The sequence below is a fragment of the Leptonychotes weddellii genome, chromosome X (genome assembly GCF_054177405.1).
Source record: "Leptonychotes weddellii isolate Sample4059 chromosome X, ASM5417740v2, whole genome shotgun sequence".
NCBI lineage: Eukaryota > Metazoa > Chordata > Mammalia > Carnivora > Phocidae > Leptonychotes > Leptonychotes weddellii.
Window position 1 is genome coordinate 52,784,220 of NC_138385.1, and position 13,422 is coordinate 52,797,641.

General features: G+C 37.6%; 1 protein-coding gene across 2 annotated transcripts; it reads left to right on the top strand.

Moving 5' to 3' along the window:
* Positions 1-6,190: 6,190 nt before the first annotated feature.
* ITM2A (integral membrane protein 2A) lies at positions 6,191-12,607 on the top strand. 2 transcript variants are annotated; one of them, XM_081808593.1, is made up of 6 exons: positions 6,191-6,458; positions 9,841-9,969; positions 10,256-10,453; positions 11,212-11,322; positions 11,549-11,699; positions 11,849-12,607. In XM_081808593.1, exons 1-6 carry the CDS (start codon positions 6,342-6,344, stop codon positions 11,935-11,937), a joined length of 795 nt encoding a protein of 264 aa, XP_081664719.1. In that variant the 5' UTR covers positions 6,191-6,341; the 3' UTR covers positions 11,938-12,607. The 2 variants fall into 2 exon arrangements, with proteins under 2 accessions (XP_081664719.1, XP_006726972.1); XM_006726909.3 differs by having other exon boundaries at positions 6,192-6,452; positions 9,838-9,969.
* The last annotated feature ends 815 nt before the right edge of the window (positions 12,608-13,422 follow it).

Consider the following 13,422-nt stretch of genomic DNA (forward strand, 5'->3'; position numbering starts at 1 on the left):
CCCAGGAAAGGCCCTCTTCTAGATTCTCTCCATAGCAAATACTTATTTCTGAAAGTCTAGATCAAATGGCACCTTGCTATGAGATCACCAAATCTTTCTTATCATGATTAATATTGCCCTCTGCCTTCATAACATGCTGTTCTCCTCTTTTAATATTTAAAATCATAAAGCCAGAACTTTAGAGTTATAAAGGAACTTAGATATCATATGAATCCGATGTAGCCCCCAGATAGTTCTTTATCACTACCCTTTGTTGTTCTAGCTAATTTTGAACACATCCACTGTCTCCATTAAATTTATAGTCCTTGACTATAAGACCTGTGATTTGTATTTTCTCATACCTTTCTCATTTACCTGCAAACAGGGAGTCCTCAAGAAATACTCAGTTTGTTTCCGGGAGTCAAGGGTCTCATATGTTTTGTCTCCCTCTCTGATTTTTCCCATTCAGTTTCCCCCCACCGCCTCTATTGCCCTCTGCATTATTCCTTATGTTCCACATATGAGTGAAACCATATGATAATTGTGTTTCTCTGATTGACTTATTTCACTTAGCATATATCCTCCAGTTCCATCCATGTCTACGTAAATGGTAGATATTCATTCTTTCTGATGGCTGAGTAATATTCCATTGTATATATGAACCACATCTTTATCTATTCATCTGTTGAAGGGCATCTTGGCTCCCTCCACAGTTTGGCTATTGTGGACATTGCTGCTATGAACATTGGGGTGCATGTGCTCCTTCTTTTCACTACATCTGTATCTTTGGGGTAAATACATAGTAGTGCAATTGCTGGGTCGTAGGGTAGCTCTATTTTAAATGTCCTGAGGAACTTCCACACTGTTTTCCAGAGTGACTGTACCTGCTTGCATTCCCACCAGCAGTGTAGGAGGGTTCCCCTTTCTCTACCTCCTCGCCAACATTTGTTGTTCCCTGTCTTGTTCATTTTAGCCATTCTGACTGGTGTAAGGTGATAGCTCATTGTAGTTTTGAAGGTTGCAGAAAGGGAGGGGGTGGGGGAATGGGGTAACTGGGTGATGGGCATTAAGGAGGGCACGTGTTGTGATGAGCACTGGGTGTTATACTGAACTGATTAATCACTGAACATTATATCAAAAACCAGTGATGTACTATACCTTGGCTAATTGAATATAAATAAATAAATAAATAAATAAGAAAATAAAAAACAAAATTGCATTTCAGAAACAGCCAAGGTGAATCATGTGTGGTAAAACAACTTGGGATTTTGTTTTCTTTAAGATCAAACTAGGAACAGAATATGTTGAGACACCAACAAAATAAACATGAAGGTAAAAAGAATATTTGGTTAGCACTCATTAATGAGAACACAAATGCTTATGCTTTCATTGAATAAGAACATAACTTTAAAGTCACAAAGTCATCTTAGTATCACTCAGTAATATATTATAGAGCAATTGAACCAACTAGATGTTCTCAAAGCATTCCTAGGGAAAGATTTGTGAGTTTCTTTCTTGTATTACTCAAGATTGAAACTTCCAGTGAAGTTTGATCAGATAAGATGATCAGATATTGATTCATGACTCTATTTTTAAAATTGCCCAAAGAGTCTGCAACAAGATAAGGATCTTTACACAATTTAGAGAAGATGCAATAAAAGTGTGAATATTTTCACAGATTTTTCAGTTGTGCCAAATGACAAAAAAAAAAAGTGATTTTTTTATAAATTAGAGTGAGGCACAACTTAATCTTAAACTTGAAGATATGACCACATTGTTGTGAAGAGATGATGAAAACTACTCTTATATTTAAGAAAGAATCTTGCATCCTCCTATTGTCATAGCTTACTAGCCTACAAAGGAAACCTTAAATAGTGTTGAGAAATGAGAATCTATCACTTTCAAGAATCAGAAAGCGAGTGTTTTCTATTACTTTGTGTGAGAAGCCCTAGCTATGCTCCCAGGACTTAGCCATGTATGTAGAGAAGTCATGGACCTATAAAATGGCCTGCTCTTTAAAGAATTAAGCCAAATTCCTAGAATTATACCCAAAAGCAGATGGCTGGCCAGCTCTCCTAGTACCACTTCTCTGTAGACAAAAGCAACTGTGCAACTCAAGAGAAATATGCTTCAGGATGTGTAGCCTATAGCCATGTATTCGCATATGACCAGCAAAATTTTAAAAGGATTTCAAGTGCTTTTAGTCCTGAACAAAATCCTAGGCAGGAATCTCTGTTTGCAATATGGGCAGAGGATTCATTCTTCATTTCCCTAGAGAATATGCTGGTTATTCTCCCTGCTTTCAAGCCAGCTCCTTCTTGATTTTCTGATTTATTTTAGTAACAGTGAGACACCATAGTGATTAAGAGTATAAACACTGGGGGGCGCCTGGTGGCTCAGTAGTTAAGCATCTGCCTTCGGCTCAGGTCATGTTCCCAGGGTCCTGGGGGGCTTCCTGCTCAGCGGGAAGCCTGTTTCTCCCTCTTCCACTCCTCCTGCTTGTGTTCCCTCTCTCACTGTGTCTCTCTCTGTCAAATAAATAAAATCTTAAAATAAAAAAATAGTATAAACACTGGAATCAGACCACTTGAGTTAGCATTTGACCTTGGGCAAGTCACTTAACCTCTTGGAAATTCGGTGTCTTCATCAATAAAATGAGGAATAGAATAATACTTCACAGGGTTGTGGTAAAGATTACATGACAATGAATTTAATGGGCTTAGCATAGAAATCCAGTATCTGATGTGTTCAACAAATGTTAGTATTGCTATCAAGGGTGCCACCATTTTCCCAATCCTGGATTCCCAGTCATTTAAAATAGAATTAGTTTTTCTAATTTATCTCTTATGATTTAATCCTGCACTGGACTCTTGTAAATTATGGTTTCTAAACATCTTTGGAAGTAATCCCTTTATTTTTAATGTTGCAATCATAATGTATTCCACCATCTCTCACCTGGAATATAGAAGTGCTTCCTAACTGGTTTCCCAATACAACTTGCTGTCAGATTAATCTTCCTAAATAGAATGCTGGGTGTGAAGCCATTGCAGGTGAGATAGGAATTTAAACATTCCTAGTAGCACTGGCTGTGGGTAGAACTACTCTGCTGGTTTGTAGAATTGCTATATTATACTCCACAGCACAGAACCAGTGTCCCCACTATAAAAACTATAGAACTTAAGACAAATATGTCATTGCTGTGGTTTCAGTGTGGTATATTTTATAAGGACAAAGTTGTGTCTGTTGTACTCACCACCATTCCCATGGCCAATCACAGAACAAGGCGGTAAACCCTCAGTAAATATTTGGTGAACAAATAAATGAATTAATGAATGAAATTGTACTACAGAAGCCACTAGTAGTCTTATTTTCATGCGATCAAGTTTTTGGTAATTTCAGACCATTCAAAGAGAGTTGGCATCCAATTGTACATCGTCTTCCATTCAGCTCAAATTGTGATAATTTAGTCATCATCTGGCATCATCTGAGAACAGGGAAGTCATTTATAAACTTGAATGGTGTGCATTCAGGCATGATTAACAATAGGAGCTGGAACTGGCATGGCAGCCAGATCCCCAGTTTTCCAAGATAAGAAAGTGAAAGAAATTGATTCTAAGAAACAAGAAGTTGTTGCTGGGAAGCAGAGAGTACAACAAAGAGCTTAACCAATAAGAACTATTTTTTTTAAGATTTTATTTATTTATTTATTTGAGAGAGAGAGAACACAAGCAGGGTAGGGGCAGAGAGAGAGAGAGACTCCCCACTGAGCACCCTTCCTGAAATAGACACTAACAATGGGTGTTGTTGTTATTCGATTCTAACACAAGTATTATTTATATTAAAGGGTAGCAGTAAGTATCTGCTAATGTGAGTCCATGCCTGCACCATATATGTTCAGCAGCAGCAAAGGCCCTTAGAGAGGTATGAGGGATATCTCTAAAAGAGAGCATGGCATTAACAAACAGAAGATAGCCAAAATTTTCAAAATCCAACAGAAAACTTAGATGGCAATTTATGTGACTATTTTCTGAAGTTTAACCTTTTCCAAAATGACTTATATTAAGATACAGTGCGGTCTTAAGCAGCTCTAAAGGCTAAGCAATAGCTGAAATATAATATATATATAAATATATTTATATAAATATATATAAATCATCCTATAACCTTGAAACACAGGTATGTTACAGACTAAAATAAGAATCCTAGTGTAACCAACCATTTTACTCTCCTATCCTTTTCATAATTTAAAAGATGTTTCCTCCTGTATTATCCTAAATGATCCTCACAGCAACAGGATGGAAATATCGCACCATTCTGCTGAGGAGGAAAATGAGGCACAAGGAGATGAGGAAGCTTGCTCAATGTGACATAACCAATAATCAATCACATATCCCTTGGTTGTTACCAAAGTTTGGGTCTAATCATCTGAAAAATAGAAATAATCCCTGTCCCTTCTGCCTGATTATATTTCAGGGAAGATGCACTAAGATAATATAATACATTACTACCTTATCCAGCACCTTACACTTGATAGGTAAATGTGTAGGAGCAACCATTTGTTCAGCCACCTATGTGACGGGGACAGACTAGCACAGAACTTAGGTTGAATTGTCATAAAGGTGATAGCAAACAGAAGGTAACTGTAAAAAGAAACATCCTGGGAAGTTGAGATTTCCTCAGCCTACACTAAAGGTTGCCTGATAAATGTTAAATTATAATGGCCAGACCTGAAAAAAGAATTAAAAAATAACAGCAACAAAACAAAAATAAAAACAAAAAATGCATAAGGTACCAATATTTCTAAGTAAACGTGAACATCTGGCCCTGTGTAAGGCAAGGATCCCCACTATTCTCCATCTACCTTCTCATCTGCGGCCTATCAGAGAAAATTAAGGGTGTCTTCACAGAGCTCCCATAATAGAGACAGGCAACAGGCTTCAGAGTCAGGGAAACCTCAGTGGGGAAAACTCCAACCTGAAATTTCTTAGACCGAGGGATGATGACATATCCAAGTCTCTTTCATTTAATAAGTATGAGTAAATGGGGGATTCTCTAGTACAAGCCTGATTCTTTTGTTTTGTGGGGTTTTTTTTGTTTGTTTGTTTGTTTTTTGTTTTGGTGTTATTGCCTTTACACAACAGACCCCTTTACTCTCTTTGGCAGCGGGACTAATTATAAACTCTTTACCACTACCACCTGTAGTCAGCAACCTCCACAGCATGAATTTCACACAGTGAAGTTGTCTATCAGTGTCACCAATCAGGCAGAACTGATTGTGAAAGAATAGCATGATTACACTAGCTGCACATATAAATGTTTCAATAATGATATCTAACTCAACCCTCTTTGGTATTATTGGTTTTTATCCCCATTAGAGCTGGGTTAGCATATGGTTAAACTTTGTATTCTTCACTCACACTTTCACCTTCTTAAATGCATAGGTATACACACACCCTTGTTTTTCTCCCTGCAGATTTCAGAATTGGTGGTTGAAGAGAAACAAGGTCTGGACTGAGACCTTATTCTTGTTTCCCTGACCTGAGAGAGTGAAAGGATCTGGATTATTTCAGAAATTCACTATGAGCTTTCTACCTTCCTCTGTGTCTCATCCTGTCCTACCTGCAAAGTGCGGAGTTGAAGAGACAGGAGTGCTATATTTCTGATTTAGTATTGCTCTAGGTTGGGAAATTGAAATTACAAAACAAACGCCAAGAAAGAAAACAAGATGTTGAGAGAATGAACCAAGTAACTATAAACAGAATTCTGAGTGTTCTTTAAAGGGAAGGTATTATTATAAAGGTACAGAACAGTCATGAACTGTGCTTTTGGGACCTGGGTGAGTGCAGAGCTGAGGAAGCTTGAGTCGGTGCCAAGTTACAGTTCCTGGCCCCTGGTGGGGGGCGGGGGGCAGGCCCAGGTTTGGGAAAACAGAATCAGGGTCAGGGGCTATTGTGGCCTAGACGGAGGCAGAAAGATACAATACAGCAGACTTCCTTCCTGTCCTGTTCTTATCTGACGGTGCAGAGGGTGGGTGGGAGCACGCCTGGAGTGCAGGTGAGGCACTTCAAGCCCCCGCTGCCCCAGGGCTCCACCTCCCCTTCTCTTTCCTCACTGACAACCCCCACCCCCATCCCAGCATTTGGACCCCCTCCCGCTCCTCCCTTGGCCCCTCCCTGAGCCCTCCCACGGTCTCCCACCCGGCATGGGACTGCGTCATAAGTATCCCCAGACCTGGGCTTGCAGCTGCCTAAGACAGACGAGGGAGAAAGTAGGTCCTGCTAGGGTTAGCGCGATCTCTTTACAACCTGTAGCCCGGGACGCTGATTTGAGCCACGCCTTACCACCAAGCCCAAAGATTCACTATGGTGAAAATTGCCTTCAATACACCTACGGCGGTGCAAAAAGAGGAGGCGCGGCAAGACGTGGAGGCCCTTGTAAACCGCACGGTCCGAGCTCAAATCTTGACCGGCAAGGTAGCAGTACTCATTCCACCCCAGACTGCCTGCTAGGGTCGGTAAGGTGGGCGGGGGGGGGGGGGGAAGTTTGGGGGAAAAGAAGGGGCAAGTGACAGAGGGGAAAATGAAAGCTGCCCCTTCTGCGCTATTGAACTGGTTTACCGGTCGCCCCAGTTGCATTTAGTAGCGCCACCTCCTGCTTGCAGTGCCTCACACTCCCAGTGAGTTGCACTGCTTTCCGTGGGGTTCCAGCTCTTGTGGTACATTTCCAAGGGATGTTAGAGGGAGTTCGAGGAGAACCCTTGGGACCCGATGTCACCTTCTCCTGGGGAACATGTGAGGGGCTGGGTTCAATGAGAGGCACGTTGTTCAGTCTCCAGCTCCAGGGGTGCACATAGCATACACAGGGAAGGAGCAGACACTCAAGGAGAACCGGGGCAAGAGATTTAACTCTTCTTTCTTTCCTTTTGATGTGGATAAAGTTCTATGAATCTAATTCTTTCTAGGAGCACTGAATGTTTGTGGGGGTGGGGTAGGGGGCCAAGGACAGCTTTGACTCAAATCGGTATGGGTTGGTGTTAGTATGTGTCTGTGTTCGCCCGTGTATATTTTCCATTTCTCTCCAGTTATAGGCGGTTTTAAGCAGTCAGTAAAGGAGCTGTCAAAATTGAGGTTGGTCTTAATTAGAATTTGGGATGGTAACTGTTGCCCTCTTACTGCAAGATCCTTGCGTGTTTTCACAGCGGCATTTCCTAAAGACAACATTCTTCATCTGTAAAAAGAAATGTTGAAGTTTATTTTCTTCTTCTTTTAGTACTTCCTTTTTGTGATATCCTTCTACCTGCCTCCCCCATGGAGAGATCTGAAGCAGGTCTGACCTTGTAATTTAAACTTCTAGCATTGCCAGAAACTGAGGTAGTTCCCTGCCCCCCAAAATGTTAGCCATTGTTTATTTAGTCCGTTTTCTTTTAAACAACTAACATGTTTTCAGTGTTTGTAAACTACTCATTTTCCTCAGTAAAATGTCAATGTTAAAAGGGACAATTGTATTTTCTTCTACAAAATCTGTACAGTGTCAGAGTTTCCAGATCTGTCTTGTCTTGTTCTGTCTTTAAAGTTTTTAACTTTTGTGTTCAGGCTGGAGATTTGAAAAGTACTTTGAGTGAAATGAGAACCCATGTAGTAAAACTTATTATGCACCAATTTGAAATGCTTATATGCTTATACAGAGTTTTTGTCACAGAAATTTTTAATAGTTAACCCAGCAAAAAAACTAGCTTTTGGGTATTATACATTTCAGAAGCCAAAAGTCACACCCCCTTGCATTGTTGAGGTTTTTATTAAATGACAGAAGATCAAATATGTAACTGTCCTACTCACTTTGTAAGTGAAACACGGCCAGATTTTTTGGGAGGTCTAATTAGATGCCAGTAGTTAAATATAGCCACACAGTAATCCCTTTATTTTTCTCTCACCACCAAAAACTTCATGACTTGTAGTTGGATACAGTTAATATGTAAGCAGTACTTCTGCCAGGCCTGTGGTGTGATGAAGAATAAATAAAAATGAGCATTTGCACCACGATTATATTTCTTTGTTAGATGTTGGAGAAACTTCCACAGTATCCTGATCTGGCCACTACAAGGCAATGATTTAATAATACTTGACACAGTATACTGTGATGTATTAATCTGCTCATCAGAAGCCTAGCACAACAGAATAGTATGTCAGAGGTTGTGTACAATGACTTTAAAGTACAGTTTAGAGAGAAACTATCTATGGTAAGTGAAAGTCCATACCACTCTGAATTCTAGCAAATGTAGATAAAAAAAAATCCTTATTCCTAATATGGTGGGGAATTTTATTAAATTGAAACTCTAATACTTAGACTTTGCCTAACAATAAATGAAATTGCAGTGTAAATTGCTCTTCTCATATCTCAGTGACAAGAAAAAAAGAAATCCATCGTTTTGAGTATTTAAAATTAAGTCATTGTGTGACTTACAGGCAATTAACATCATCTCTATGGACCTCCGTTTAATCATCTAAAATATAATTTCAAAGCCTCTAGCTCTGGATTACAGTGATTCACAATCATGATTTATAGTTCTGTCTTTGTAATGTTAATTTTATGTTAGTTTTTTTATAAAAATAATTTATAATTTCTTAAAACTATTGGGACAAGGAAAAGCCTTCCAGGTTTATACAGTATTAATGGAGGGTTTGAATTTAAATACATTTAGCTAAGAAAATGTGCATACCAAATTTCTTTGAATTTTAATTAAGATTTTGTTTTGAAAAACCATTTGTGAAATAATCGTCTCTCCTTAGAATCCATGCATTTGTTTTCACCAAATTAATTGAAGTTTAATTAGGTGCCATAAGCATTAAAGCAGTTGTCATGGAAAAGAGCTAATGGCCTTAAATACTAAAACAATTCTATTTTCATACTAGTCTGAATGATTTACCCACTGATTACAAGAAACTACATTTGTTGACTTTGTTTGTTCTACCCTTGAGTAATAATACTACTTAAAACATATCGTGACATACAAGAATGGGATTGGAGGGTCCCTTGGACCATTGCCTTGGGAAGAATACAGAGTTAATCACTCGTTTGCTTTGGATCTTTCTTGTTCCAATTCCTGAACAAATTATGCATTTAACAGAATTTTTACAGTAACTGTTACACACACAGCTTTTGTGCCCAGCTATCACAAAGGCTGTACTATAGTCTAGTGTTTTACCAGAACTTGGAAAACATTATTTCATTCATGCAGCACACTACTACAGAACAGTGGGTGATATTAGAAAAGCTAAATTCTCACTAAAATTAGGAACATTATGAAATATATCTCACCTTCAATATTTTAATTTCTAAAATAGGGGGAAATGACATATACCTGCCTTACAGAATTTTTAAAAATAAAACAATAAAAACCAGCTTTTGAAAATCATTTAATAAGTCAAAGGACACTAATTCACCTTTAAGTTGGCAAAAAAATTGATTTACAAAAAATAGTAAAGCAACATAATTATAGTCTAGAAAGTTAGTGATTATATCACTGTACAAGTCCAAAAATCAACAACTTACATTTATTTAAAGAGTATAATTTATTGCATAAGTGAACAGTGATTTTCAGCTGATTCTAGAAATGTGTATTTTGAAAAAACTTCACACTGCAACTGGGTTTGTAAATACCAGAAGGAAAGTTAATATAATTGGAGATTTTAGCATCTATTAAATATCAGAAATTGTCTTGAAATGGTTTTAAGCTAGGATGACTTAATAACATCTTTTAAAAATGTCTTATGTTTCAAGAAAGTAAATTGTACACAAAGCAGCTATGTGTCTAAAAGTGCAATCTGGTTTTTGTCTTTGGTTTTGCTTTTTAATAAACAGGAGCTACAAGTTGCCACCCAGGAAAAAGAGGGCTCCTCTGGGAGATGCATGCTTACTCTCTTAGGCCTTTCATTCATCTTGGCAGGACTTATTGTTGGTGGAGCCTGCATTTACAAGTACTTCATGCCCAAGGTAATAATAATTACAATTCTTGTAATTTGGATTACTAATTGCTATATACTTAGTAGTAACTTAAGGAAATCTGTGGTGGTCACCAGAGAAATGAAGATTTAGGACAAGTTTTCAAATTACCATTCAGTTTATAAAATTGACTTGTCTTCGTGGTGATAACTGTAATCAGAAATCCTAAGCTTGACAAACAGTACAATGAATTGATGTGAGTGTGAGTGTGAGAAATGATTCAAATGTCACCGTAGTAAGTATTAAAAGGTTTTAATTCTCCCTTTTTGTCTTTTAGAGTACCATCTACCGTGGAGAGATGTGCTTCTTTGATTCTGAGGACCCTGCAAATTCCCTTCGAGGAGCAGAGCCCTACTTCTTGCCTGTGACTGAGGAGGCTGACATTCGAGAGGAAGACAATGTTGCAATCATTGATGTGCCTGTCCCCAGTTTCTCTGATAGTGATCCTGCAGCAATTATTCATGACTTTGAAAAAGTGAGTTTCTCATTTTTATAGGTTTTCCTGATTTTTTTCTTAGTACATTAGTATTAAATCTGTTCATAAATGTACATCTTTTTGCAGCAAAGCCTTTTTCACTTTTGCTATTGAAAATACCTTAACGTGGAACATAAGGACTAGCACGGATGACATTAGGGGAAGGAAGGGAAAACTGAAGAGGGGGAATCAGAGGGGAGATGAACCATGAGAGACTAAGGACTCCGGGAACAATCTGAGGGTTTCAGAGGGGAGGGGGTTGGGGGGATGGGGTAGCCCAGTGATGGGTAGTAAGGAGGGCACGTGTTATAATGAGCACTGGTTGTTATAGGCAAATAATGAATCATGGAACACTATATCAAAGACTAATGATGTACTGTATGGTGACTAACATAATAAAAAGAAAATAAATAAATAAACAAACAAACAAACCTTAAAAAAAATGCAGGGATACCTGGGTGGCTCAGTCAGTTAGGCATCTGCCTTTGGCTCAGGTCATGATCCCAGGGTCCTGGGATTGAGCTCCATGCCGGGCTCCCTGCTCATCAGGGAGTCAGAAAGTCTGCTTCTGCCCCTCCCCCCACTCGTACATGCTCTCGCTCTCTCAAATAAATAAATAAAATCTTTAAAAACATGCAAAAAAAAAGAAAATAACTTAACACATACTAAAAGGATATAGCTGCTTGTTTTAATGGTAGTTAGAATCAGTAGAATTGATATTCTTTACACCATAGTTAACTTTTCCCCCTCCCCAATAGGGCATGACTGCTTACTTGGACTTGCTGCTGGGGAACTGCTATCTGATGCCCCTCAATACCTCTGTTGTTCTGCCTCCAAAGAATTTAATGGAGTTCTTCGGCAAACTGGCTGTATGTATTTTGGATGTCAAATTTTTATTTAAGCATTTGTTTCCTCATTTAAAAAAAATAATGATTTGAGCCAAAACATTCCATTTTATTGACATAAAATTATGCTGTAACCTAAAACTGCTCTAAAAAAAGAGTCTATTTAAAAAAAAAAACCTTTATCTGCTATAGGTAAGGATATAAATGGTGTTTTTAAGAACTTATTTTAATCTTTTTAAAAAAATTTTAGAGTGGCAAATACTTGCCTCACACTTATGTTGTTCATGAAGACCTGGTTGCTGTGGAAGAGATTCGTGATGTTAGTAACCTTGGCATCTTTATTTACCAACTTTGCAACAATCGCAAGTCCTTCCGCCTTCGTAGAAGAGACCTCTTGCTGGGTAGGCGATAGTCTTTCCTTCAACCTGTGTTATTGGGAAAGTGAAGGAGAGTGCAGGTGGAGTACAGGGGGAAAGTAGAGAACAAATCTAGGTATGTTTTCATTTACATAAAAAGTTAAAAAGTCAATTCTTTGTGCATTTTTTCACAGGTTTCAACAAACGTGCCATTGATAAGTGTTGGAAGATTAGACACTTCCCCAATGAATTTATTGTTGAGACCAAGATCTGTCAAGAGTGAGAGGCAACAGAAAAAGAGTATCCTCCTAATAAGAAGTTAGAGATTTACAATATGACTTCAACATTAAAGGTGTAGGATACTCATATTTACTCATGCATATACTCTATTGCTTATGCCAAAAAAAGAAGGAAATAAAAACTACTAACCACTGCAAGTTCTTGTCAATTTTTAGTTTAATTGACATTGCTTGTTGTTTGAAATTGAAATTAAATGATTCTGTGTTTTTCTTTTTAATTTATAGGGTTTAGGCTTCTGAAAGTAGCATGAATATGTCATCTAACATCCTGACAATAAATTCCATCCTTTGTGTATGTGTTTTTAAGTAAGCTCTTCACTCAATCATATGGTAAACCATGTTTTAAATTTAAAATATTTAAAATTATTTCTGAATGTTTTGTGTAAAACATGTCAAATCTCTTAACATTGTTTTGTTTTATTTTTCATTTTATACAACTTTCCTGAATTTAGAAATTATCTTTGCATTTCTGTTAGGTGCTCTGTAATAGATCTGATTTACATGTAAAAAATTTTCATGAAGAAGTCATTTTCACAAATGCAGTGATTCTATCTCACTAATATCCATATTGTGAAATCCATAAAACTGTACAAGTGTTGAGGAATTTAGGTTGTATTAATTCTACAACCCTATAATAAATTTTACCCTAGTCAACCATTGTTTCTCACTTAATGCAAACAATTAACATTACTTATTTAGCTTTGGTGTACCTGAAATAGATCTAAAATTATGAACTTAGCTCTGCACTTACTCCTACCTCCACACATTTCTATTTTGTAATCTCATATTTTATTCCTCTTTTGATATTATATCAATTACTTTTATAAATTCCTCATAACTGACATACACATAAATTCAACTATTTGTTAAAAGCTTTCAGGCTCATAGCAATTTCAAACTTTTTAATGTATTTTCTTTTTCATAAAAAAATATGCAACCATATACAGTTATAAAAGGTCACTAAGAACTAACCTTGGATAATATGTTGATGACTTTTGATAACATCATGTGCTATAATCTGTACTCACTTGTCTAAGAGTATAAAGTCCATACATAGGGGGCCAAAATTTTACACACTTTCTCTTGTATTAGGTTAAAACTTGTTCCTGATATTATTGATCACATGCTGGTAGTGATAATTCGTTTTGGTAGCTAAAACTGTACCCAGTCCAATCTATTACCCTAAATACTCTTTTTTTAGAGAGGGAGGGGGGCAAAGAGGGAGAGGGGAGAGGGAGAGAGAGAGAGAGAATCTTAAGCAGACTCCACACCCAACCGTGGAGCCTGACACAGGGCTCAGTCTTACAACCCTGAGATCATAACCTGAGCTGAAATCAAGAGTTGGACACTTAACCAATTGAGCCACCCAGGTGCCCTAAATACTCTTTAAAAACCCATAAATATTTAACTTCAAGAATTTAGAATAAAATAACACAAACATTTAAAAATGGAAAAAAGATGAAAAATTA

Bases quoted from the DNA above. Each gene is read 5' to 3' on its own strand.
- ITM2A (XM_081808593.1), top strand. From the start codon at position 6,342: ATGGTGAAAATTGCCTTCAATACACCTACGGCGGTGCAAAAAGAGGAG. The intron at 9,970-10,255 runs GTAATAATAATT...TTTGTCTTTTAG, and splicing joins ACAAGTACTTCATGCCCAAG to AGTACCATCTACCGTGGAGA. The intron at 11,700-11,848 runs GTAGGCGATAGT...ATTTTTTCACAG, and splicing joins TAGAAGAGACCTCTTGCTGG to GTTTCAACAAACGTGCCATT.